The sequence below is a fragment of the Diplotaxodon limnothrissa genome, linkage group LG9, assembly GCF_057381915.1.
Source record: "Diplotaxodon limnothrissa isolate DT_005_m linkage group LG9, D_limnothrissa_male_GT1.1, whole genome shotgun sequence".
Taxonomy (NCBI): Eukaryota; Metazoa; Chordata; class Actinopteri; order Cichliformes; family Cichlidae; genus Diplotaxodon; species Diplotaxodon limnothrissa.
Genome location: NC_140604.1, coordinates 25,026,948 through 25,053,884, shown reverse-complemented (window position 1 = coordinate 25,053,884; position 26,937 = coordinate 25,026,948). Strand labels below are relative to the sequence as shown.

At 38.2% G+C, this 26,937-nt stretch overlaps 1 protein-coding gene across 1 annotated transcript in view; it reads left to right on the top strand.

The window, feature by feature from the left end:
• The first annotated feature begins 421 nt into the window (after nt 1-421).
• Nucleotides 422-26,937, top strand: part of vipr1b (vasoactive intestinal peptide receptor 1b) — a 48,590-nt gene continuing 22,074 nt past the window's right edge. The window contains exons 1-3 of the mRNA XM_085362918.1: nt 422-620; nt 10,379-10,469; nt 12,806-12,916. Coding sequence (XP_085219044.1) covers nt 570-620; nt 10,379-10,469; nt 12,806-12,916 — 253 coding nt within the window. The 5' untranslated portion in view covers nt 422-569. The remainder of the gene's footprint in view (nt 621-10,378; nt 10,470-12,805; nt 12,917-26,937) is intronic.

The window sequence follows — 26,937 nt, the reverse complement described above, 5'->3', positions numbered from 1 at the left end:
AATATTTAGTGAGTCAGCTTGGTAAATATTTCATGTTTCTGGAAGAAACATATAAAATTGTATGTCATGTTTATTTCGGATTGTAATATTCTCAGTCTCTCCATAATCAATGTTTTGACTCTTTGAATAATGCAATCATCTATGGTTCTAACACATGCAACACAATACTTCAGAAAATCTGCAGGAAAACACCAACCCACACTTGCAGGGTTTATTCCGCAGTGTGTGTTGCCACTAGCCCCGCTGTGGAGAATCGGCGTGTTTGTCTACAAAAGCATGCATTGTGTTCACAATTAACCAGCCTGACAGACTTGTCAGCAGTCTTCAGGGACGTGACAGGCGGCGTGGAGTTGTGAATGGGAGAGGGGGCGGGTACAGGGAAGCAGACGCAGCTCTCCTGCCGGAGGAGCGCACACAGAAAAGCGCAATCCGATGGAGCGTAGGCGGTTTACCTCACACACCTAAACACGCGTAAACATACGCACTCACTTCTCCTCAAACACCTAAACCAGTCTCCAAAGGAGGTTGTTTTTTTTACCCAAAGAGAATAAAAAAAATCTAAGGACAGGATGGATTCTGCACAGCTGCTCCTTCTGGTGTTGTGCGGATACCTGCCAAAAGTAAGTCTCTGTCTCTCTTCATACTGAAACCATTAATTTATACTTTTACTACAGGCATATTAGATTAAATCCGCTGTTGGACTCTTAAAAAACATTTTCGAGTGTGTTTAATGTAATAAAACAAAAACCCTTTTACTTCTATTTTACTTTTCCTGCTCTATGATATTTCCTGTTCATCTCCTCGTAAGACATCTGGCTTTAGAAACATAAACTAGGCTGCTTTCACCCAGCAATATATGTGTGGTTGGGTAATTTCAGTAGCTGGCAACGTGAACAGTTGGCTTTAAAAAAAAAAAAAAAAAAACCGTGAGTGTAGTAAAATAAAAAGTCCTCTAAATTCTTAAAGATCGCACATGATAGTGGTTCAGATCAGAAACCTTTGTGTGTGAAATCCACCAGCCTGGCTGCTTTTTACTTTGTTCCTCCGCCTGTTTGATTTATTGTATACAAGTGGACACCTCATACAGGGCTCCCCACTATTTTCATCCATTCTCCCAGGTGGATGAGTGGAGTAATTTACCTAGGCTCTATTTTTACTACTCTAGTAAATAGTTGTAGTCTCTCTAGGTTTATATAATTACATAGAAAGCCTTTGAGCATTGCCACCTGGCAATAAGTCACCTTTTAGTGGCACTCAGTGTTTCTGCAGGGAGTTTTTCTAAGCCTGCACTGTGAGTGATGGATGCATAGGCTTTCCCGCATCTCCTTAAAATTACACTCACTGTAGACGTAAGCAGGAGTGAGGCATGAGTCTCTGCTGGTCTGCTCGGTTGTACCTTTCGGTCCTTTTGTGAGCAACAAACCGAAGCGCCGTCAGGTTTTGCCTCATTTTTCAGAAATGTTATGTCAATTTCACTTCAGTTTTATTTTTTTTACTACACAATAGCACTGGTTCACAACAGTCAATATTTGAGAATATTTGGAATGTGAAGAGGGCTCTCACTGCATTTCAGTAACTGAGGGCAGAGGTTTGCTCGTTATTCATCTAATCTCTGTCAGGAACCTGTAGTTTCAGCGAACTGAAGAGGCTTTTTGTTACAATTTTCAGACATGTGGGAGAGAAAAGAAATAGACAAATATCTACTAATAGTTATAATTTTGTGCTGATCTGAGTCATCTGTCCCTGAAGCACGGCTTCCTCAATGCTTTCCACAGAAGCTCTTATCAGGCAGACTACACTGTGAACATCTACTGTATTTGCCTGTGTGAGAATTTCTCCCCGCTCACCTCTCATGACTCTTTGATATCAGGCTCAGCCTGACGTTTTAGCTTAGCCAGATGTGTGATTAGTTGACATACTTTATTGGCTCATATGCCGTATATTTGTCTCTTTTTTCCCCCCTAAGTCCTTAGATGGCTGCTTTATAATAACACACCGTGACATGTTTCATCAATATGAATATGTCCAATAAGGAGTTGTGGTGCTGAGTGAAGTGAAGAAAGTGGTTAAAAAGGGTATGTTAGTGGCTGGATGTTGCTGTTATTGATTTAACCGAATGCAGATGGGAGAAGGAGAAGAGCAGGGACAGGGATGAGAGGTGGTGGTGGGAGGTGAGGATGGGGGCAATAATGATTTCTCTTCCTCGTCTCTCTCTGAATATGAAACCAGTCGAGAAAAACCTTAAGGAACTTTTCTTCCAAATAATCACAGAAACCCATTTACGCTGTGGGGTGGTGTGGGAGGTGCAGCACAAACGTATTTTATTTCTTCAAACAGTTTCCGTTCCGATGCGTGAAAATGACTTTTCTGTTTTGGTTCAAGTGTGTAAAAAAAAAGCAAATATATTCTCTGCCTTAATATCCTTATGTGTCTGTACCAGTGGCTGAATGTAACTAAGTACATTTACTCAGGTGCTGTTTTGAATTTTATGATAATTTAAATCTCTACTCCATCTCAGAGACAAATATTAATATTATGTATTTGTCCATAAGCTTTAGTGGCATATTAAAACTATCATATTCCTCCTCTCACGTCGAGGCAAACCGCAAATCGCCAAATTTGGAGATTTTAAAATTAAATCAGGCTGAAGGATATAGTGTTCCTTTGTTGGCTGACAATTCTTTTTAAATATTAGCAGGTTATAAATGTAAAATAAAGCTAGAAAATGCAGAAAACAGGACTTTGAGATGCATAGTTCTCACAGGGCTCTGATCCTACAAACACATGGTGCAGATTAAACCGTCCGACAGTTTATGAAGTTCAAAATAGCTCAACCTTAAATTTCTGCAGCAGTAAAATTCAGCAAACGCATTAATGAATCAGTTATATTACCCCTAAAACATCATGGAAGATAGTAAAACACTTTTACTCGTGGAGTATTTCAACAGTAGTATCATATTGCTTCTTAAAGTAAGCAAGTGAAGGCACTGAATACTTCTTCCACCACGGGCTCTTAAAGTTTAGAGATGTTTCCACTCTCTCTGCAGTCACACAGTAAGTCAGCATTTCCAAACTTTGACTGCGTAAAAATAGAAATGAAAATATCTGTAGCATTATAGGATTACTTTCAAAGGATAAGCATAAAGAATGCTTCAGAAATAACGGTGTGCAAACAAAAACAGTTGTCTAAGGAAGCAGAAGGCCACAAGAATGCAGTTCAAAGCAGGCCTATATTTCTAAACGTGCATGTAATATGATCTTTTTTAAATACTAGCACGTGCAGATATTACGGTATTGTTTGGTCTCTTCATGCTGTTGGCAAACTGTAATACTTAATCACATTGAAAAAACAGGGGTTGTAAATCTTATTTATATAAATAAGTAAAAGATAAATATGAGGCCTATTGTATAAAAATTAATCCCTGCAACACTCAAAGCCTGCTCTATTATATAAATCTGGCTGTAGTCTACTATTGTGTTGTCCATTATGTAGCCTCTTATGGCAACACAGTGGCATCATAATATGTCATGTCATAGTTTTGTGCATATAAATTAGATGTTGCTGTGCTGGATGTAAAATAAAACAATGATTTTTCGGGATGTTATAGGTGCACGGACATTAAAAGTTATTCATTTGAGCCCATTGGTAGGTGGTTGCTAGGCAACAGGATTACATCATATATGTAATATTGATAAGAACCTTCTGTGGCCGGAGAGGTACCTGTGTGTCAAGTTTGGTTGTTCAGCTCCTGATTGTGTTGGAGGAGTTTGTGGACCAACAAACAAACAAACAGACAAACAGACGTTTGGCCCATTAGGATGTACATGGAGAAAACTGCGCTGTGAAAGACTGATGTGAAATATTCCAAAATTTTAGCTTTATTTATCAAAGATTGTATTTCACAAATACCGCACAATTGATGAAAGCTCACTCTGAACCGATCATAGAGCAACAAGTTGTGTTAAAGCAGAGCTGCTTTGGGTTATTGGTTACAGATATGTGGCAGCAGCTACTCCGTCAGCTAATTTTGGCACTTGTACTGGCAACTGGAAACGGCACTGCATAATTGGAACCACATAAATCCACAGCCTGATGTTTGATCATTCAGAAACAACATGATAATCACTCAAGCTCTTTGAAGACCATGCATAAGCACATTGTTCTCAGTAACTGAGAGCAATTCAAAATACTGCTCAAGTCGTGTCAGACGTGTCCTGTGCTTTTGTTTGTTTGGCTTGCACGGTGTTCAAGCCTTTTGTCAGATTTTTAACAACAGGCAACCATTATGTAGATGCTGCTTGTTTTTGTTTTGTTCAGTGAAGTGTAGAATTGGGAAAAACATATTAGTCCACAATGTCAGACACGAGTTTCACCTTTCATTCTTCTGTCAGCTCTTCCTCCTTTTTAGAATTTGATTGTTATCTCAAACAATGCCAGACTGGGAGCCACTTTGAATAACAACAATCACTAAATACTTCCTTGCACTGCTCACGATGAGGTCTACGCAACCAAAACTTTAAATCCTGCAGGTATTTATTCAACGTTTTCCACCCTGAGACAACGTGCATACGTGTTCTGTGTGTATATGTGCTTGTAGCTAAGTCTTTGATGAGGTCCACTTATCATCTGTACAATTTTGCGTAGTTTGGCGCTGACATTTTGATTCATTCCTCAATACAGTCATCTCCATAGGTGGCTGTCTAAGTGCTTGGTATTAGTAGGTTTCCAGTATCTCAAGCGGCAAGCACTTAGTTTTTGTCTCCTCCTTTTTGAGCCCAGTTATAGATCACTGTCGCATCTCCTCCCCTCCTGTATCACTCCAGCTGTATGAATCCCTTGCTGTGAACTCTGATGACTGTTTTATCATTGGTCTACCTCTTTGTGTGCTCTGGCTCTATTCACAATATACAGGATTATGTGAACTAATAAACTACCTCCATGCAATAGAGAAAGCTTGATCCCAGCAGCCTACAGTAGAAAGCCATGCTCACATTCCACTGCTATGTCTGTTTTCTTCCCTGATGAGGGACTTTGTTTCAGTTTTTCTTCTGTTTATGCAGCATTAGTGGCTTTTGGGAAACGTCACATTCAAAATGAGTTACATTTTGCAAAAGCTGCAAGACACGAAGCAACTTTAATTATCATTGACATTTTTAAAATTGTTGGCTGTTACCCAGATCTTTTTATTATTATTATTATTGTTTTTAGAAAATGCAATTTATTCAAATAAACATAAAAAAAAGAATTTAAATGCAGATTTGTCATTGTAAAGATAATGAGAGTGTTAATGAGATTCAGGATGGCCCTGTTATACTGTGGGGAGTCAGCATGCATAATCACTAGAGTTGAAAACACAAACAGATAAAGTTTAATTATTTAAACTTATTGAGTCTCTTGCTTTAAGTCCTTTGGTTAAACCCTGCCAGTAGGGGGCAGCAGAACAAACGTGAAATACAAAATATAAGTACATTAATCTCTATAAGCAAATATTTGCATGTTAATAGAGTCTGTATGAAAGGGACACAATTTATTGTCCTGTTTTTTACATTTTATTTCGTAGTCTGATTTCTATTGACCAATCACAGTTGACAGACATCGACCCGAAGTCCTGAAACAGTGGCCATACAAAAGACACCAGACGCCAAGTAATCAGAAAACACCTGACAGTAGATTACAAGTCAAAGAAATTTAGATTTTCACACATAGTTAATTACTCGGAGGGATTTTTCTAAGACATTAGGACATAAAACTGCTTTTTGCTCTCTATTTTTGGTCCCCACGATGAAGTACCTGATAGGACAGCTGGGACTCCGGAGGTAGAGCTGGTCACTTTCTATACAGAAGGTTGGTGGCTTGATCTTCAGGTCCTCCAAAATTTCAAAGTGCCCTTGGGCAAGACACTGAATTTCACTTGACTCTTGATGGATCCATTAGACAGTGTGAGATCCATGTGACTGAAGTGCTTAAAGGCATAGAATACAGTGCTGTATGAATGGGTGAATGAATCTTTTGGTAAAAACATCTTCTGCAGACTCAGAGTAGAAAGGCACTCTATAAGTACCAGACAATTTACTATTTGTTTGGCTGCTAAATTCTGCAGTAGGTTAGCTGCTTAACACACTAAATAACCAATCACAAGGCAGCAACTCAAACCATTTAGGCTTGTAGGGATGCTCAGAATGACCTGCTGAGGTTCAAGCTGAGTATCAGAATGTGCAAGAAAGGTGATTTAAGTCACTTTGGCATGGTTGTTGGTGTCGGTCTGAGTATTGCAGAAACTGCTGATCTACTCGAATTCTCTCACACAACCATCTCTAGGGTTTACAGAGATCTGTACAACTATCAAACATCAAACACCCAGTTCTATGGGTGAAAATGCCAAGTTGAGGAGAATTTGAGCTGATAGGAAGGCAACAGTAACTTAAATTATCACATGTTAAAACTAAGGTATGCAGAAGAGCATATCTGAATGCACAACATGGTAAACCTTGAAGCAGATGGGCTCTGGGAACAGAAGACCACACCAAGGTCTACTCCTGTCAGCTACAAACTCAAAACAGTGGCTCAAACGGTTAGTTCGTGGTGCTAAAATTGCTCAAATCTGCAGCAACTGCATGACACTATCATGTCACTGTGAACCTAATCTCTGATGTTTCTGTCACATATTCAGTCAGCCATGAAGTAGCCCAACACAATACAAGTAAGGTATAACTAAAGTGGCCAGTGAGTGAATATTTGACGCTGGGTAATCAGACTGCTGTGGGGTTGTCCAACATTTGGCGACTACAGATGCAAATCAGCTTTAATCTGCATCTGCCAAAGTAAATATAATGTTTTTATCAGTACATTTAGTGCATTGGTGAACCCTATTACAGTGATATCATTACTACACCATTTTGCACACATTTAATAACACTATACTGATAGCAAACAAATATTCTCAATGGTGTAATGATTTTTTTTAAAGGAGCTTTTAGTGACTAATGTAACCGTCACTGTACTTGACATTATAATTGCAGTGGAGATGTTAAATCACTCGTGCACATAATAAAACTTTCTGTCACGGACTGGAGGAACTTGTAGTCTGCAATGTAAACTCACTATGAGGATAGCATTTTCCACTCAGAGAGGTTTCTGGACCCAGATCATCTCTAAAGTGCTTCATTTTTACATTGTCTTACAATCAACATCATTCTAATGAAAAACAGGGTTACTGAAAGGTCTGCCCAACATGAGAGTTAGCAGTTTTCTTTCTTTTCAAGCAGTGCTGCTACCATTTCCTGAGGATATGTTGGACTTTCTGCTGTAATCAGTCACAGGCAAAGACTCTCATCCCAAAGCTGTGTGGATTATGAGAGTGTCAGGATGACCTTCAAGAGAGCAAGCGAGGCAATGAGTAACACTCAGGGAAGGCAGTGCAGTGTAGACAGGCAAATTACAGCGAGATTTTACATGGTTCGTACCGTGCACTGAACTTCATCATTAAAATTGTTTATTTTGCTAACTTTTTAAAGGAAAGCCATCTTATTATACTTTACAATGTTTGAATTATCAATATCCAAGAAGGAAGGACTCAGTCTGGAACCATAGCCCTGGCAGAACAAAAAGCAATCCCAAGTAATTTTTTAAATGTCATTCTTCTGATTGCCGACCGTTAAACAGTTTGATCTTGGGGAATGACTGGAAGGGTAACTGGTGTACAAACTACCATGTCAAACAAAATCAAACCCACTGTGGTGATTCCACAGCATATGGGAGCAACCAGAAGTAGCTTCTTCTGACAGCTTTTCTTGTGTTTGATCAATCATTGTTTGCAGGTCAGTCACTGGGGGCATCTTTTAATTATCTTTATGTTAGGTTAGCAAAGCTGTGACAACAAAGGTGGGTTCCTAGATTCACAGACATCCTCATCAGTTATATATAGTTTTCATCAAAGTGTCAAAGGTGGGGCCGAAGGGAGGCCCCTGGAACAAAATGCAACAATGGGTGGAAGCTACACAGGGGATAAAGAGGTCTCGCTAGTCCTACCACTCTGTTAAAATTTAATATATTTACTGTTGAAAACAGATTATTTCTTATCCGGTTAAATCGCTGTTAGATCTTGTGCATCAGGGCACCTGCTATTAATTACTGCTCTCCTAATGTATGGAGGCAGGAGGTCTGTGCTCGTTACCATCATTGTAACTCAGCGAATGGTCAGCTGGTCAACATCTGGTAGAAACAACCCCCCACCCCCTTACTCATTGCTGGATCCCCCTGTGCCACCCGAATCTAAAAAAAAAAATCCTGTAAGTGCTCCTGTAAGCGTTATTTATGCATGAATAAAAACAGAGTTGTGAAGTAAAGCACTCCAGCCTTCCTGATCTCATTCAAGAATAATTTACTGCTCTTCATAATATTTTAATCTAAGTCTAATATAATGAGTGGGGAGTTGTTTTTGAACTAACTCTGTTGCTGCCAGAAGCATTGAGGCTGCACTAATTTGTTGTTCCCAAAGCTGGATCCCACTTGGATTCTACTATTTGAACTTTAACTAAAAGTAAAAGTAGGTGTCGCTTAAACGTTAAACTTGAATAGATTTTTACTACTAAAAAAGGCTGATGGGGTATTGTTGTTACCCTGTCGGGCAGCTGGACAACTCGATTTCATAGATATACCTGCTAAAAATCTCAGCCGAACTCGAATCTCAGTGACCTCGACCTCAAGGTCAAGGTGAGAGGTCAGGTTTTCTGAACATTTTGTGAATGCAATAACTGTAGGCGTGTCTACTAGGACACAGGGGTAGCACTGGGGGGCTCCCTGTTGATGTTATGGTCCTGAGTGCATGTGATACTGCTTGTTTTTGATACTGCTTACTGAGTAACCTCAGTTTTAAACAGGAATATAACACTGGCAACCAGTTAGGTCAAGTCTCCTATCGCAAAGAAACACGTTGCAGACAAGTTGCACTGATCACAGCAGACACACTCAGACTGATTGTAATGTCATAGAAATCTATGTTTATAAATTAGATGGCAATTGTTTGCAAAGCTTCACTAATGAAGAGTGATTGCAGTCAGTCCAAGTCAGACGATGATTGTTTGGAGACAGGTTGCTTCCCACCAGGTGTCTTGAGCAATCACCTTGACATCGAAAGTGATCATCTAGAGGTTGAGGGTATTGCATGCTTAACCTATGAGCGACCAGTTAATCACCCCATCTCCTTGTAGTTCAATTAGGTCACTGGAAAGCCGTCAATTTTCACTAATCACGCGGGTTAGTGTTCTATTTTTAATCTAGTGTGACTGTGCTTTTGTGCTTCTGTTTTTGTTTTGTGTCTCCCACCTGCCTCTGTGTTCTGCTTGTAGGTCCTCTCATCACTGTTTTATGACAGCTGATAAAGCGGGACATTAATAGCATGTGTAAATGTCACCTCATTTGGTGTTTGACCTGTGGCAGTTAAGACGAATATTGGGCTCATATCAGCGTATGATAATGTAACACTGATATATCAGTGTTCGTGCTGCGAGAGGATCCCTTGTTTAACAGATGAACCTCTGACTATCCCATGCCTCATTAAACTACTAACATGAGACGTGTCCTTTTTCATTTGTGATGGTTTGAGGTGTTTCTCTCGCCCGGGGTGCGCATTGCATCGCTGACTGCTGTTTACAGCAGCGTAATATCATTTGGGAACTCAACCCTGCACTAAGTAGGACATTTCTGGATGATTGATGAGGATCATTTGATGTTTGACAGCTCAAAGGTGGCCGGGACTCATGAAGAACCACTTATAGAGAGGATGAGTCGAACAAGCGTAAATGCATCTTTGTGCTTTAGCCCTCCTCACTGTGACCTTTGCTGCTTTGAGCGTTGCCGCTTGGTTAGCAAGGTGCACACTGAAGCTCTTCACTAGGAGTTCATGAATACGCTCTGCTTCACGCCGACTTTTCTCTCCTCATCTCCAGTGACCTTCTCAAGCTCCTCACTGCTCGTCTTACACATTTTCATTGACCCACCGGCTCTCCACTAGCAGCCGTCATCCTGCATTTTTCAGCGTGTGTTGACACAGATGAACAGTCACAGCAGATTACTCAGTGGCTCCCTTCTCCTCTCCCTAATTTATTTGCACAAGAAAATCTATTTCCCTGGAAAAAAGGCTCAGTTTGAGAACATTTCTTTCTACTTAGCGTATTATTAGTCATTAGTTCAGTCTAATAAAATATAGCATGAAAAGCTGGTGACGGTGACGAGAAAATGTTTACTAATATAACTGCAAACTCATATTTTCTGGTGTTCTTGTGTGCGCCTTGCTAAATAGAAGTTCTTTCTGTTGCAGGACAATAGAGGCATTTTTTCACTCCTGAAACTTAAATGTGCTTTCTGTTTCATCCGTAGGTGCTGTCAGTGCAGATGTGCGACGTGGTGAACGAGATCCAGCTGGAGAAAGAGCGCTGTGAAAATAGCACCTCTGGGAACGTCACTTCAGGTCATTATGGAAAACATATGTAGTCTCTCCAGCTCTTTAGGGTGTGCAAAAGGCTACTTAAAGAAAAAGGGAGGCATAGTTGGTAAATATATAGTAAGGTGAGGTCAGACAGTGTGTGAATGTATATTTCAGAAATACATTTCTTCAGGACATAACAGCCACATTCAGACACGAGAGGGAAAATAACTTTCAAAATAAAACAGGAAGAGACTGAAATAGAAACATGTAACACAATGACAGACAAACAGCAGGAGACACAAACAAGGAGGCACAGCAGTAAGCCACATGCATAACAGTAGTACACTTTTATCCTGTTAAAGTAGCTAAAACTACACCAATGCCTTTTAACTCAGACACCAATTTAGATTCAAAATGTAATGTATGCTTCTCTTTTTGGCCCACTGAGATATCTGCTTGGCCGTCCTTCCTGTGACTTTAGGAACGCAGTGAAATATTGATGTTAAACGTTGTTGGCACTATCTCCATTTCCTTTCATTTTAATAAAAAATCACTACACGTGCTGTACATACGGCATGCTGCGTTAAGGTAACAGTGGAAACAGCGTTCTTTATTGCTGTAATGGCCCTTATTTTTCTACTTTCTTATCTACTTCCTCAACCAGAACATAGTTGAAGTGGCAGTCAGGGGTCACATCCTGAGTAACTGAGTTAACATGAGTGTTTGTGGGGAACCATAAGCTTACAGACTATGGCGGTGCAACATAATACATCAAGGGATCCTTCAGCAGTTCCTTGGTTTTCTTATAATATTTTGGACATTAAAACATTTTGATCGAAAGTAGATTTTAGCTTGTAGCATTAATCAAGTATAAACATTTTATTAAAGGACAATATGGTGATTGCACAATATGTCATAATGAAGCTGTTTGTTTGCTTTGCATTGCTCACGTCATCATTTCCTGGGGTTAACTCGGGTGTTGTCAAGTAAGTCATGTATTTGAAAGGTGCAGCTGAATAACACTTTCAGACTGCTAGGTTTTCACTTTTGTTTTTCAAAATTATTATTTAGAAATATGTATTTTTTATTAGATTTTATTAGATTAATAAAAAAATAATAACTAATTATAAATAAAATAATAAAAATGAATTAAGAATTTAAAATACTTAAAATAAAAACAATTAAAAATATGTTCAAAATAATAATAGATCAAAGAAAAACAATGGTGTGCTTGGTTTCAACGTAACTTTATTCTTTCATGAGTTATTTACAAGTTTCTGACCACTTATAAAATGTGTTCAATGTGCTGCCCATTGTGTTGGATTGTCAATGCAACCCTCTTCTCTCACTCTTCACACACTGACAGCAACACCGCAGGAGAAATGCCAGCACAGGCATCCAGTATCCGTAGTTTCAGGTGCTGCACATCTCGTATCTTCACATCATAGACAATTGCCTTCAGATGACCCCAAAGATAAAAGTCTAAGGGGGTCACCATTGTTTTTCTTGTGACATTACCAATAAGTTTGGTGTGTCACATGGCCCTCTTCCTATTGAAAAAACAAAAGTTGTATCCAAGATGGCCGACTTCTAAATGGCCACCATGGTCACCACCCATCTTGAGGAGTTTGCCCCCTCACATATACTAATGTGCCACAAACAGGACTTTAATATCACCAACCATTCCCATTTTATTGCGGTGTATCCATATAAATGGCCCACCCTGTAGAGTCAGAATTTGATGTAAACAACATGAAAGCATGGGTCCATTTTACCACGTATCACCATCTCACAAAGCTCGAATCATCTTAAACTCAGTATCATTTCTTATATATGACAGTGAGTTCACTGGACTCAAACGGCATCCACAGTCACCAGATCTCAGCAAACCTGCAGCAACTGTGGATGAAAATCTCCATCTTTCCCCCCAAAATTGTTTCATCTGTAGAATAATTATTATTAAGGTAGGGGCCTAACTCCATATTAGTGTCTCTGATAAACTTTCCACTGAGACTCTCAGGCAGTCCATTATCTCAGATAAATGTCAAGCTGATTAAATATTGATTGTGACAAATCAATATGTTTAAAAATAAAAATTCATCTGTTGCTTGAAGACTGGAGGCATAGAAGATGAAACCACCATGAATGAGTTTTTCTTTAACCCATATTATGACATTTACAAAACTCTAAACCTGTAACTAAGTCCCTAAAGTGAAACTGAGTGATAACACGCAGCTGCTGCTTGCCATTAATTACTTATTCAATTTGGCTTTAGTGTTGGACATGATTTCATTTTGTCATCGTGGTGTTGGTGTTTGCACGTGTGTCTCTTACAATATGAGCGATGCCATGTTGATGTTATTATGTTCACCTGGCAGGGTGCCAAGGCATGTGGGACATCATCGCCTGCTGGCCTTCAGCTCGGGTCGGAGAGGTGGTTACAATAACCTGCCCGCCTTATTTCAGCTACTTCAGTGACCATCAGAAAGGTAAATCGATTACATTCAGTGCAAGTGCACAAAAGAAGGAATAACAGATGTTCTCTATGTGCTCTTCCGTAAAATAACAAGCTCAAGAAGAAGAAAACTAACCGTCATTTAAATGTATGTAATTTTCTTTATGAAGGAAATAACTGCTTTGTGGCCAAAAAGCCTAAAGATGCCATAGCAGGACTTCGCTCAGCAGTGCTGTCACGGGCTAACACATTTATTTATTCTTTTATAACTGTGAGTATTTTCATATTTAAAAGGTTATTTGCATACAGTTGAGCCTTTGGGTAGACACTGAAGATAAAATTTTCTCCTTGCATACAAATGGACTTTTAAAATATCAAGGACAGTCACTGGATGCCCAACAGAAAGCCTGCAGCAAACATCTCAGGGGAGATTGGATTGGATATTGATTCATGAGGCCCATAAAAAGCTTCATTTCATCATTTTTGACACGACAAATCCATAAAATATCAAAAGGTTTTGCATGTATCCATTTTATTAAAATGCAAAAAGAATTTAACCGTGTCAGCCTAAAATCAACCAAAGCACATGATTATCAACTTTAATGTTAAAACAGTCCTATTTATGTAATAGTGGAGTGGGGAACACAGACAGGATAGTGGGGAGAGAGAGAGAGAGAGAACGGGAGGACATGCAGGTTGAATCAAAGCCAGGCCTCTAGACATGCGGCATACTGTCGTCTGCTCACCCACTGAGCTAAACTGATGCCCACTAGCAGAGATTTTAAAAGTTGACTACTGTTAGTGAAGCTTACCGATTAGCTGTAGAGGTTTGGTGCTTGGAAGTGTTCAGCTGACTCAAGCTTCTGATAAGCGGAATAAAACCATAAATATCAAACATCTCAGGGGCAAGCCGATGCAAGCAATTACAAGGGTTTTAAAATGAATCCTAAGCTGTACAGGTAGCCAGTTTAACGATACCAAGGTAAGTTTAATAGGTTCATCTTTTCATTTACGAGTATCAGCATTTTGGACTAACTGCAATCGTCATAAACGTGCCTGGCACGCTCTGGCATATAAAGAACTGCAGTAATCGAGTGTGGCTGTGGTAAAATCACGGATCACATTCTGAAAGTTATTAAAAAAATAAAAGGTCTCATTTTGGCTTTCACTGAGAAAAGCTTAAAAAAATCTAATCTGCAAATCTCATTTCAGACTCTGTTCAAATTTGTCTTTTTCTACCACATTTTCCCTGATTCCTGATCACGTGCTGTGAGGGTTTTCTGAAGGAATCGATTTTGCAACTTATTAAGTTGTGCTTAATACCTCAAAGGAAGTCGTGGAGTGAAGTTTTACTGTACAGAATTTACCTGCATTCAGTTGGTTATGCAGATGTATAAATGCATAAATTCTTTTACATTTGATTGTAATTTACCACCAAGTCTATTTTATGCTGCTGGAACTGCAGGTAAAAGAGTAAAGATGAGAAAACTAAATTAAAGAATAATTAAATTTAACTTGGATGTGACCACAAATTACATTGCTTTCAACATCTCTCTCTCTCACGAGGATATGCACTCATGTATAAATATAAATATGTTGTCAGAACTATAAGGTAGCAGCTGTCAAAGAGTGACGGTTAAGAAATAAATGTCAAGCACACGAGGGTTAAAATAAATATATTACATCTCTAAATATATTACCTCTCTTGACTCATTTGCAGGATCTGTGTTGCCTTTTGCGATTATATTTTCACATCCCATTCTTTATCTGTCCCTATCACCGTTTTTTCTGATAGTGTCTTTGACAAAAATAGGCAGCCTTCAATTGGTCCATTTTGTGCAGAAGGAGAGCCAAATGACACCTTTTATGTGAGCGTGCACACAGCCTGAAGCAGAGAGAGCTGATAAGCACTGTCATAATACCCGTCATGTCTGATTGAGGTTTTAAGCTGATGTGTTGTCAACCTAATGCACAGAAAGCCTATAGCTATGCTGAGCTTGCTGCACAGTGAACTGCACTGTTAAACAACTACGTCATCGTGCTGTGTGGAAGGACATTGTTCTGATTGAAGTGTCTCCACATAATACTAGTGTTCTGTGTTGAACCTGCAATGTGTATGTATGGTGCATATAGAATTTGAAAAAGCGCTTGATGTTAACGTTAAAACTTCACTGAGGTTACTGTAGATGTAATGAATGGACAAAGCTGAGGACTAGATGTAAAGTCTGGACAGACTCGATCACAGTCTGGAAGAAAACTGCTCAGACCCCTGCTTAACCTTTATTCTGGACGACGTACAGACACAAAGTGTTATGTGACAGCTGTGTGCAGACTCCGGAGACAGAAAGTAACTCAAAACAGCTTTAATGCTGAACTCAAAAGGGTAACAAAAACTAAGAATACAAAATACACCTACACAGACTAAACACACAGCAAGATAAAGGCAGATCGCAACAATGACAAACTGAAACACAGGGCTTAAATACACAGAGGGAGCAATCAGGGAATGGACAACAGGAGGGAAACACAGCTGGGGCAAATCAGGACTAACGAGACAAAGAAGCGTAATCTGAACACACTGAGATAAGACAGAGACCTTCAAAGTAAAACAGGAAACACATAACACAGACTGAACAAAAGACACACACTCACATGCAGGCAGAGGGAACAGAGACGTGTGACCAGGGCAGACACAGACACTGACTGGACACGGGGATATAGCGGACAGGGGAGACAGCAACTAAGGATTTCACAGAGACAAACCATAAGACATGACTCTAACAAAAACCCAAAGACTAGAAATGATAAATAATATAATAAACTCAAAACCCAGGCATCCTAACACAAAGGAGAGGAAGGGGCTGCTGCTGTTTCAATGAACTAAGACAAGAAAAATAAGCAATAAAACTTTTTTAATATCATCTACAAAGTCCAAAAAGGTTATATATAAATCACACTTTTGCAATTGAGCCAAGTTTCTTTCCACCCCAGCTCCCTTCTTACAGTAAATTAACACTTTTTACTTCACCAAGAATGTTTGATCTTGTCAATGGCTCTACATAAGAAAAAAAGCTGAACAGTCATTTATCTTTTTGCAATTACATATTGCCTGTCTTGGATTTTTTTTTTTTTTTTGTTAGCTTTACTTTCTTTTTAAACTCGTGTCCTTCAGATTTACTCTCAATGCCTTTACAGCCGAAGCTTCACATCTGTGACTAAACAAAGAAATCTCTTTCTTCTTTCAGTTGAGGAAAAGAGAAAGAAGATAGATATTGTCACAGATGGTCTGCTTGAATGGACAGACTATAGTGAATCACTTCAGCGTCTGTGCTGCATTGATGTCTTTGTTTTCGAAAGAGAAACGGATGTTTTGTTTTGTGTGTTTTAGGGGTTAAAGTAGGATTTGACAGACCGGAGAAAAGAATTACGTCAAGGCCGGGTAAGGCTGTGATCAGCTGACCTGTGCTGCTCCTCACTATTCACTACTATTTTACTATTTACTGCTCTTTGTGGATTTAACTAAATTCAAAAAGATACACTCTGAAAAAAATAAATGAAATTTTCACTCTCAATATACAAAAAGCAATAATTCAGAGTAAAATGAAACAGAAATGTATAAAAGCAAAGGTTTATTTATTTGAATACCTAATCTGTAAGGAAAATGTGCTTGGTATAAACTGAACGTGTACAAATCAACATTTTACACTGTAGTTGTGTAACAAAATTAGGTGGAAATTTACATGTAACTAAACTAAATAAAGTCATCAGTTTGAGCAGAAATCTTTTCTTTTCACTCCTTATACGTTGTTGTTTTATGAGCTGTATTCTAACTCATAGACCATATAAAGCTAGTATAAAACATAAACAATGGCATAAACACCTTAAAGCTGCAATGTGTAAAATCTCAATACTAGATATAAGTAGATTGCAGATTGCAGTCGAGTGAGTTTTGTTTTGTAAGCCTCCCAGTTCAAGTGCATAATCCTAGCTAAGTTCACAGCTAAGTTCACATGAACTAAGTTCAAAGCTGTCAGTCAACGTCTGTTTACTCTGCAAGAGGCTGAAAACTTTGTGAAAGAAGTCATATATGAGTCAGTGAAGCTCTCTTCTGTTCGATAACAGCAAAACTGAAGTGAGTTGTTGAGCTGAACTTTTACTGTCAGTAAGTGCTGCTGTTAGCTGCTGTTAGCCTATGTTAGCTGCTGTTAGTTAACATTAGTGAAACTGTTTTTGAAGTGGATCTAACGTCGTTGTACTGTGGAGGACCCTATTTAAGATGTATAAAAACACAAGTTCTCTTTTCCTCCGCCTTTGAGATGCTACATATTGAGCCGGTCTTTAGCTACATACATAACTAGGTTAGGCAGAACTCAAGATAGCGGGGCAACATGGTGGCATCAAACTGGTACCTTATGCACTTTTAATGGCTTGATTAATTCAGTTCAATCCAGTTTTATATATATATAATACCAAATCACAACAGCAGTTGTCTCAAGGCAATTAATTAGAAGTTCATTTCAATGTGGCAGTTTGTTGGAAGACATAATTACACAGTGTTAATGTCCGCTACCTTGATGTACCCTAGTAACAATACCCTAGATGCAGCCAGTCTAACATAGTGCATTGCTGTAAACTTTGATGCAGTACTCCAAACTAACCCACCTTTGAATAACACTGATTCAGTTGGTTTCCCAAGATATTTCACAAAAATGTAATCCAGCAATACATCACGTAGATCCAATATCTGAGTTAAAAACTCTAAAATGATTAAGGATATTACTTGCAAATATCCTTAAATTTCCAGTTCATAACTTGCAGGGAAGTCCTTACCTTTGAAAATAATCTCTCATCTTCCTCTGTTTTCCTGTCTTTCTTACATCTTTCTCCATCTATCAATGCCGCACATTAACATTTTTCTTTCTTCTCCCTGTGAAATATAGCAGCTGTAATTTAGCTCATTTTGTAACAAGTAGCACACAAACAATTTGTGTGTTTGCTGGTATTTGTTGTGCTGTTTGAAAAGTTGCATTTGACATTTTCTGCCACTTAAAAAAAAACGTTATTCCGTTTATGCACGCTTCTCTTCAGTACCACTAGCTGTCCGCTAAAGTACCACCAGAAAATGGTGAAAGCAGCGACAACATTATTTTCTCATCACTGAGCAAACATCTCCATGCTGTCACTGGATGTAACACCAGGCACATGAAAAATCAACTCGTTTAATAGTAATATGCATTAATCTGCCTACTGGATTTAATCACTCATCAATGGAAGTGCCAGTCCACTTTAACCCCTGGTTATATGCATGCTATTGCTAGATAATTGATAAACAGAAATCAGTATTTCACGTTAACAAACGTTGGATGGATGGACTGCCTCTGACGGTTTTCATTTTTGCTACACCAAGTACATTTATGCTTTCCAGATGTTATTTCGAATAACAAAATACAAAAAATGTTTTTAATTAAAGTACCAGGAGTATATAAAATATTGTTGACAATGTTTTTATTTGTTTCCTATTTTTAAAAAAAAGGCATCTTGTATACTTTTTATTTGTATGTACTGCCAGGACTTGTGGGTAAATGTAGAGCAGTGACTTGGTAGTCAACATATCGTTAGCTTCATAGCATAATTGCCTAAGTCATTGACTTAGGCAATTATGCTATGAAGCTAACGATATGTGCAGTATTAAAAACTATCATCTCTAATTAACCTTTTCAACCAATGCATTTGTTGGCTAAAGTTATCATCAAGGGTCTGGATGTGACCCTGGTTGAGCTTTACAAGCTCAGGTGTTGTACTAATTCACTAAATATTTTCTGGGGTGCCTGTAAGCTAGAAAGAATGGGCATTACAACAGGTTGGTAATACGTTTGAAGTTTAAACTAAGAGAATTGCCTGTTAAATTGTATACCTTTATGATATTAGTAAAATGACTCATTTTAATTACCATATGACTTGTGAGGAATGAACAAATGATCTTTGAGTTTCTGGGGGCCTTAGGTGCTGAGGTTGTAGTGGTGTGTCGTTACAGTATATCTACTATGCTGTAAATGTTACTGTAATACACAAAATCTGTGTGTGTGTGTGTGTGTGTGTGTGTGTGTGTGTGTGTGTGTGTGTGTGTGTGTGTGTGAACTCATACATTGTCAGTAGTATATCAGATATAATGATGTTTTCATGTTACCTAGCAAACACCTAGCAATGAATTAAAATGACCCAATTGACCTAACTGCACGATAGTCTCAAGGCTCATTTCTTTATCATTTGTTTCCAATGGGTCAGACTTTCTTGTAATTTTATAAAGTGGTTTAAAGTGGTTTCAAAGTTTTTCTTTGGCTGATTTTTCACTCATTTTCAGTCCAGTCCAGCTTTCCTGACAGACATGAGATTGTATTTCTGCATCATCAAAGCAATTCCCAAAGAGGTATTAACGAAGGAAAATGAAGGAACTAACACACTGACAAAAGGTGAAGAGGAGGAAAAAGATGAGACTTTTAACAACACAAGAAAGGAAATCAGTTAAATCCCAAAAAAGGAAATATTCAATAAGAAACCAGAACCATGGCACAGTACTCCTTATCCTGCTGATGCTCATATTGGTTCTCTTTTATTACTAAATAATGGTTTTAATATTATTATATGAAAAAATATAAAAGGATGTAGTTTCCCAACCATCAACAGTAATGACTACAGCAGTTATGAAGTCATGAAATTAACTCAGTATTTCATGGGAGTGTAAAATAAACTGTCAGTGAACAGGAAGTAATATTTCATGAAAATGGAGAGAGAAGTTTAAAAAAGGAGGAGAGTCGTCCTCCTTTCTCTGCTCCTGGCGAGTTGGGTGTCAGTCACTCAGACGTCATATAGTCTTCAAAAGCATGCTGTGATTAACAGGTAATGCAATAAATTAATCTTGCTGTGATTGTTTTGATTCGTTTTGCAGTAATGAGTGAAATCAAGCAAAGCATTATCTCTCACTTGAGTTTAAACCATTCATTTGTCTCACGTGCTGTGAGAGTCTTCGAATGTAGAGGGAACGTGATGATTAATCAGGTGTTAGCACCAGCTTAAAGAGTAGTTATTAAGGTGATAGATGTGGATGCATGGTGCATGTAAATAAAATGATTTCTCTTGGTTTTTGTGGGTTAGGCAGAATGTGGTGGTTACACTTCATACTTAGGTGATGAGGAAAATACGATTGAACGACACTGATCATCTTCCCAAAAGATGATTAACTTGAAACTTTACTGAAGTCTTCAGTGAAAATTTTCCGTGACTCCCACCTTTCTCAGATCAACATAGATTGTAAATATTAGGCGATATTATGTTGCGCAGCCTACTGACAGGGATCGGGGACCTGCTACTGTGAATTTGCTTGCGTTAATCTTGTGCTGTTGAAGGTTAGTGTCAGCGTGTTGGACTGATGCGTTTGACTGTGACCCTGGGCTGTATTGAGACGGATCGTTAAACTCTAGTTTGTCAATTCAAGCATTATTACTGGCATTCAAGCTGTTTAGGTTGTGAAAAACCTGCAGCAGGTGACTGCATTTTTCTGTTTTCATTGCATTTGCATGTACAGTAAACAAGCTAGAAACATGAATAGAAAAGTTGGGCAGCACTTTATAATAATCTGTGTGTTAGATATAGGTATCATTATTAGGTATAAGACTAGTAAGGTAATAGCAAGCACTTCATCATTTAGATATCATTACTCCTCCTTATCATGCCATTTATAAATACAGATATGCTTATCCATCTGTTACTATTATACCATATACAGCTGTCAATGTTGCTACATCACTGCTTGTAATAATCATAGTCCTAATAACATATCTGTATTTATAAATGGCCTACTAAGGAGGAGTAATGCTGTATAAATGATATATAATACCTTACTAATACCTTAATCTTGCTCAATAGTGTGCTATTATTATAAAGTTCTGCAAAAAATTGACTTGTGAGTAGGGCTGGGCCATATTATATTGTTAGGCAACGATAGGAAAATGAAATATCGCGATAGAATGGGAGTAAAACGCGCATGCGCAGTGCCTTTGTTTTCATACACACATGGCCGATTGTTGAGTGAAACAGATGAACCAGAATTGGTTTGTAAAAATGGTGCAACTTCCGTGATGTGGAACTGGTTTGGTGTTTGTCCGTCAGATACACAACAAAGCACATTTTTTTGCAGAACATGCAAGCGGCCGTTGTTATTGTCATATTTGTCGGACTAAGATGCTCTTAAATCTGGGAGTAATCTGGGTCCTAAACTCCGTATGCTTCAGGTCAAACAACACTGCAGCATCACTTAGAGTTAAAAACTGTCTAAATTCTTTCATCTTTAATAAAACGATCAGCATTGCTGCTTTACCAGGTGTAACTATAAAGTTTAACTTCCAGGCATCCATGAAAACAAAAGTTATTACATTTAACGGAGTTAGAAGTTAGCAGGAAGCTAGCGGAAGTTAGCTCGCTAGTTTCGCTAGTTACCTAAGCATGATATTGCATGTTCTGACTGAGAGATTTCTGAAAAAAAATCACACGTACAGCTCTGCTATCACTTCCAACATAAATGAAGACAGGAAACTAAACAGCAGTGACGTTTGTAGGGTTACTGAAGTTGGGCTAGCTGGTATATAATGATGTGCTACGTGATCGCTAGCGACACAGCTATGTTAGCATAACATAAACAGTGAAGCTGGAGGACCAACACTAACACTTTTCCACTTATAAAAGTTAACGTGAAGGTTCTTCATGGTTAGAGACAAATGCAATCGCATGGCAGGATGCTGTAAACGGACCAAACTTCAGTCAGGAGAACAACTGAGATAATCCATCCACAATACGAGGTTAGTCATTAATATACTGCAACAACATGGGAATAGAGCAGCTGCCAGAGAATTCAACATTAATGAATCAATGGTACAGAAGTGGAGGAAGCAAGAAGAATGAGTTTAATAAAGTTTGATTTATCTGACTGCTTTGTTTCGCTTAATGTGCCTTATAATCCCGTGCACCTTATGGTCCGAAAAATACGTACTGCACACTGCAGTTTAATGTTGCAAAGCACCTCTTTTTAACTTCAGTGGATATTATACATGGTTATGCTCAGGATATGTCAGCCCATTTCTACTGGAAATGCCTTTTGGTTAAACTTTCAGCAAGGAATTTGCATTTGCACTGTTGCATTTTTATAAAGCTTTAATGTACATAAAAACCAGCTTCTTGTTTAAGTGAAAATAAATGGAAGGTTGTCTTTTTGCGCTAGTAATGTTGTGGAGTTGTATTTTGTCTCGCATCAATTATATCGTCGGTTATATCGTTATCGCAAATTTTCAAATATATATCGTGATAAATATTTTTGGCCATATCGCCCTGCTCTACTTGTGAGTGCTAATAAATGTTTACCCCAACAGGAAACAGGAAGCCACACGATGGCTCTACAGCCTAACGGTGACGTTTCATCACCTGGGATGTCTAGCAGAGTCCCTGCACCACGTTTGTATCTACATCTTAAATAGATATGCAACTTTTATCACTCAGAAACAAACACAATGTGCAGCTTGAACACAGTCAGTTTCATGTGCTCGCGCATGCATTTGGCACAAAACATGAAGAAGGATCTTAGAGTAGTTTCGGTAAATGAAAAGAGTTTATTTAATTTATTTATTTTAATCAACTTTATTGTAGCACTAAAGGTGTAATATAATACTGTTTTGTCAAGCTGCGGGGACACACTGGTTCACTATAAAGATAGTTTTTGCTATAATCTCGTAACACATGGATTCATATTCCCAATTGCTTCTGATTACATTTAACTGTGCCCTTAAAATCTTTAGACCCATTTTTACCATCTCATATTCAGACGTGTTCCTCCTCTGTGTAACCTCTCTGGCTTCAGTTATTGGACATGCAGCTTTTAATAGTTTGAGAAGTATATTAATTCACTGACGTTCTTTACAGTTCTTTTTTATCTGCCTCTGATGAAATGTTTGGATATTAAATTAAGCATGGCAGGTGAACAGTGAAGCACGGGATCAAATAACATTTCCTGACACAAACCTCTCAGTCGTTTCCATTCCTCGCTGAGAGCCATTTTTAAATTGGTGCTGATAGATAGCCATTACTTCTTTGCAACACCTGCAGGCTTTCTCCCTGCTCCTGGCTCTGTGACCCAGCAAGTTAATGTTACCCTGACTGATATGTGCTAATATCCAATCACTGTCAGCTCCACTGGAGCAAAGTATGGCTGATGGGGCTTTTACTGTTACAAATCCATTTACACTAACTGATGTTCCTCACAGACAGACAGACAGAGAGATAGACAGATAGATTTGATTTAACCATTAACATAACATAGAGTCATAAAATGGTATGTATAAGGATGTAGCTTCTGGGTTTGAGGCCTTAAACCTACATCATCTGGTTATAAAATAATTGGTTAATTATTAGAGACAAAAAGGATGTAAAGCAGACTTTAAACAGTTTTTTAAAATTTTGTTTTTAGGATATAAATAGCGTGACAAAATAGCTCAGGGAAGACTGTAAACATCTCAAAATGTCACCGTTGTTCTTTGAGGGCTGCTTCTGTCTTATTAAGATGTTTTTAAACTCGCCTGTGGTTTGGCTTTAGGTTAAAACCTGGCCTGTTGTTCTGATTATTTGTATAATGTACACCTGTTTTATCTACACAAATGAATCAAAATATGGTAACAAATTATTAAAAACACGGGAATTATTTTATCTTCTCCACTTTTCTTGTCAGATTTTGCACTCTGTGTAGTAAAATGTGACCTCGAAATATCTTTATGTTTCATCTACACCCACTCCTGAGCGTCACAGCTAAGCAAAGAGAGACTTGAGCTTTGTGCAGTGGTTAAAAAATGTAATTTAAAACCTCTAAAGGTGAGTAATTAAAAGGTTAAAATTCCTTTATTTAACCTGTAGCAAAAGCAAAATGGAAAAACACCAGCTTCTGTTTGTCAGGGATTTAGAGACGCTTGTTTTTTTTGACTTAGCCCAACAGCTGATTTGTCTTTTCCAGTTTTAAGGCTAAACTAAGTTGACAGGCTTTGTATTTAGCACCTAACTATTGGAAAGTGAATCAGCATCTTAAAAAAAATTTATCACTCCTTTAAATTGTGTTGAACTTGTGTGTTATTTATTTCTGGAAAACACTTCACTCCACAAACTGTGCCTTTTCTTACTTTTCTTACTCTTAAACTTTTTCACAAAGTTTCCAAACTTAGCACCTCTCTGTATATTTTCCCGGCTTGTATCCAAAAAGCAGATGTGGCTTTTTCAACGCTGCATATTTTTTGGGTGTGATGAAAGCCAATCCATCACCTTTTAAAAAGCCAGTCAAAATTCCCCTGAGCTTTTTCTGCAAGCTGATCTCTTCTTTTTTTTTCCCCCTCTGGAAGTGAAGATGCACTCATACCTGCATTAGCCCCTCAGAGAGTCAAACAGCAAATTAGAGTCCTGGGGAAATTTAACACTTCATAGATGGTAGATGGATTTTCAGCACTACATGTACAGATGCCTACGTGAAAGAGGGTGAATTCAAAGCTAAAAATCTTGGATTGGTTTAAATGGACCTGTGAGTTTAAAATCACCACAGGCAGTATTGCATGTTGGCCAAATGTTGGCAAAAGAACAACCAGTAAAAAAATTCAGTTTATTCATTTTTTACCTTAATATATATGTATTCTTTTTGTTTTGTTTTTTTTAATTTAAATAGTGTTTTCCTTAAATATGTAATATATTAGCTAGGGGTGGGCGATATATCGATAGAAACGATATAAATTTGGCCAACGATAGAGATTTTGACTATATCGCTAAAAAAACAAAAAAAAACAAAAACAAAACTATATCGCTCTATCGCGATAGCGCATGTTGATGATGTTATCAAGCTGCGCCTGTTTTGGTCGAAAGCATTGCGGCGGCTAAAACCATTATCATCTGCAAATTATGGCGGGCGACAGTCATAGCAAAGAGATGAAGCACTTTTGAAATATGGGGAAAGCCAAAAACTGCGCTTCCTCCACTTCCGTAACATTGATTCATTAATGTTGAAAGTATATATGTAACAGGCAGGGAGGTCGGTGGCTGCAGTCATTGAATATATGAATATCTGGAAACCTATTACAAAGACAAACAGCTAGAGAGAAAAAATGTGTACATGAAATAGAAAGCTTGATGGTATTACCCGCTGATAACAACGACAAAGAGTGAATGCAAATAGGCAAATAAAGAGAGAGGGAAATAGTTTGAGGTAAAGTCCTCTCGAGGGATACAAAGACCGCAACTGCATGTCTGGAATAAATCTCTTTAATCTTCAAACTCTAAGCGTATTGTAAATATTATTTACAATAGTCACATATTACATACGGTAAATATTATAGATGTTGCGCATGTCAGCATCTGGATGTGCTGCGTCATGCTGGGCATCATGATTAGCTAGCGTGACTTTAACCAAAAAAGACAACCAGGACTGAGCCGCATCATTTTCCATCTAAATATCAATCTGACGTCAAAAGCAACACCAAATGCCAAAATGCATCAATTAGTGCTGAGAAGCAGTCCGAAATATCCCAGCACTTAAATTTGTAACAATCTACTGGCTCGTCAAAAATTCGATTAGAGAAAATTGCGAGCTACTAGACTGTGGCTATTAGAGATCAAATGAGTAGGAGATTTCTTTGTGTCCCAGCGCTTATTGAGTTTGCAGTTTGACAAAGACAAATACCCAATAAAGAAAAATCAATATCAAAGAGACGAAAATAATTTAATAAATAAATCTTTGCCCTTACTTGAGTCATAATTGATTCGAGGGCATCTGTAGCCTTTGTGTGAGCTTTATTAAATACGCTCATGTAAATGTACTCTTTTTTTTTTTATGGAAATGACAGAGGACAAAAAGGAAATTAAACAAATTAGCATCAGAAATGATGATAAATTCGATATTATCCTTCATACTTGAGGGACGAGTGAGATAAGTTCATTCATAAATGGCATTTGAAGATGCTCCTCATAGAGACATGACCATTGTGGTGACTATGCTCCAGCTCTCAGAGGGCTCTCCGTTTCTCTGCAAATGGCTCAACCATGTGACCAGACAGCAGATCTCCACTTATGCAGCCTGACAGCATCCTGACAAAACATTAGTCCTGCATGAGAATTCACAGATTAAGCTGTTAGTCAGCGTAATGGGACTCTCAGAGTCCGCCGGTATCGCCTCTTATTATTATTGTGAATTGTGTCCATGCAATGAAAAAACAAACAGCAATCATGGGTGACTTTACTGGTGTGTTTCTGCTGAAACTGTTAACATGCTAAATAAAGTGAAGAGTCCTTTGAAATCAATTTTCTAGCTTTTGTTTCTGTACTTGAAGGTGGTTGAATTAAAATTTTGCTTTTTCTCCCCCTCTTTTCTTTTAGAGTGGGATTTGTTTGGATTATTGTCAATTTCTTTTACCATATTTAGCACTTTTTGTTAAACCATATTCGAAAACATCTCTTATCAAGTAGTGGGTGCTGACAGACAGCCTATTTTCCAACTCTTTTGGGACATTGGTATATAGATTTCTTTCTGTAATCTAAGCGATCCATATAAACACAACATTTGTTCAACGGCTCTATGCTTCAAAGTTTTATTTGTGAAATGGTCTCGAGTATAGGTCAGGTCACGCTGCTTCTTGGCGATTTTCTGCTTTGCCGTTCAGCAATACCCTGGAGTAAATCTTGTGGAAAGACCGAATCCCTTCCACCCAGACTATAAATGAACATGAGTCCATGTGCCTATACGATTACTTCAAGTCAGCTTTAGTCAGTGTATTCATTCAGGATTCTCTGGAGGATTTAGCTCGTGCCGTTCGCTTCAAAAATTGTCTGAAAAGTTGTGTGGTGACAGATGAGGAATGTGGAAGATGTTGATTTAATGAGCCTGATGTTGTGTGTGTGTGTTTACTTACGCATCCATGAAGGTGTGTTTGGCAAATTGGGAAATTGATTTATGGTAAAATAAGACTCGAGCATCTGAGCATGATGCGT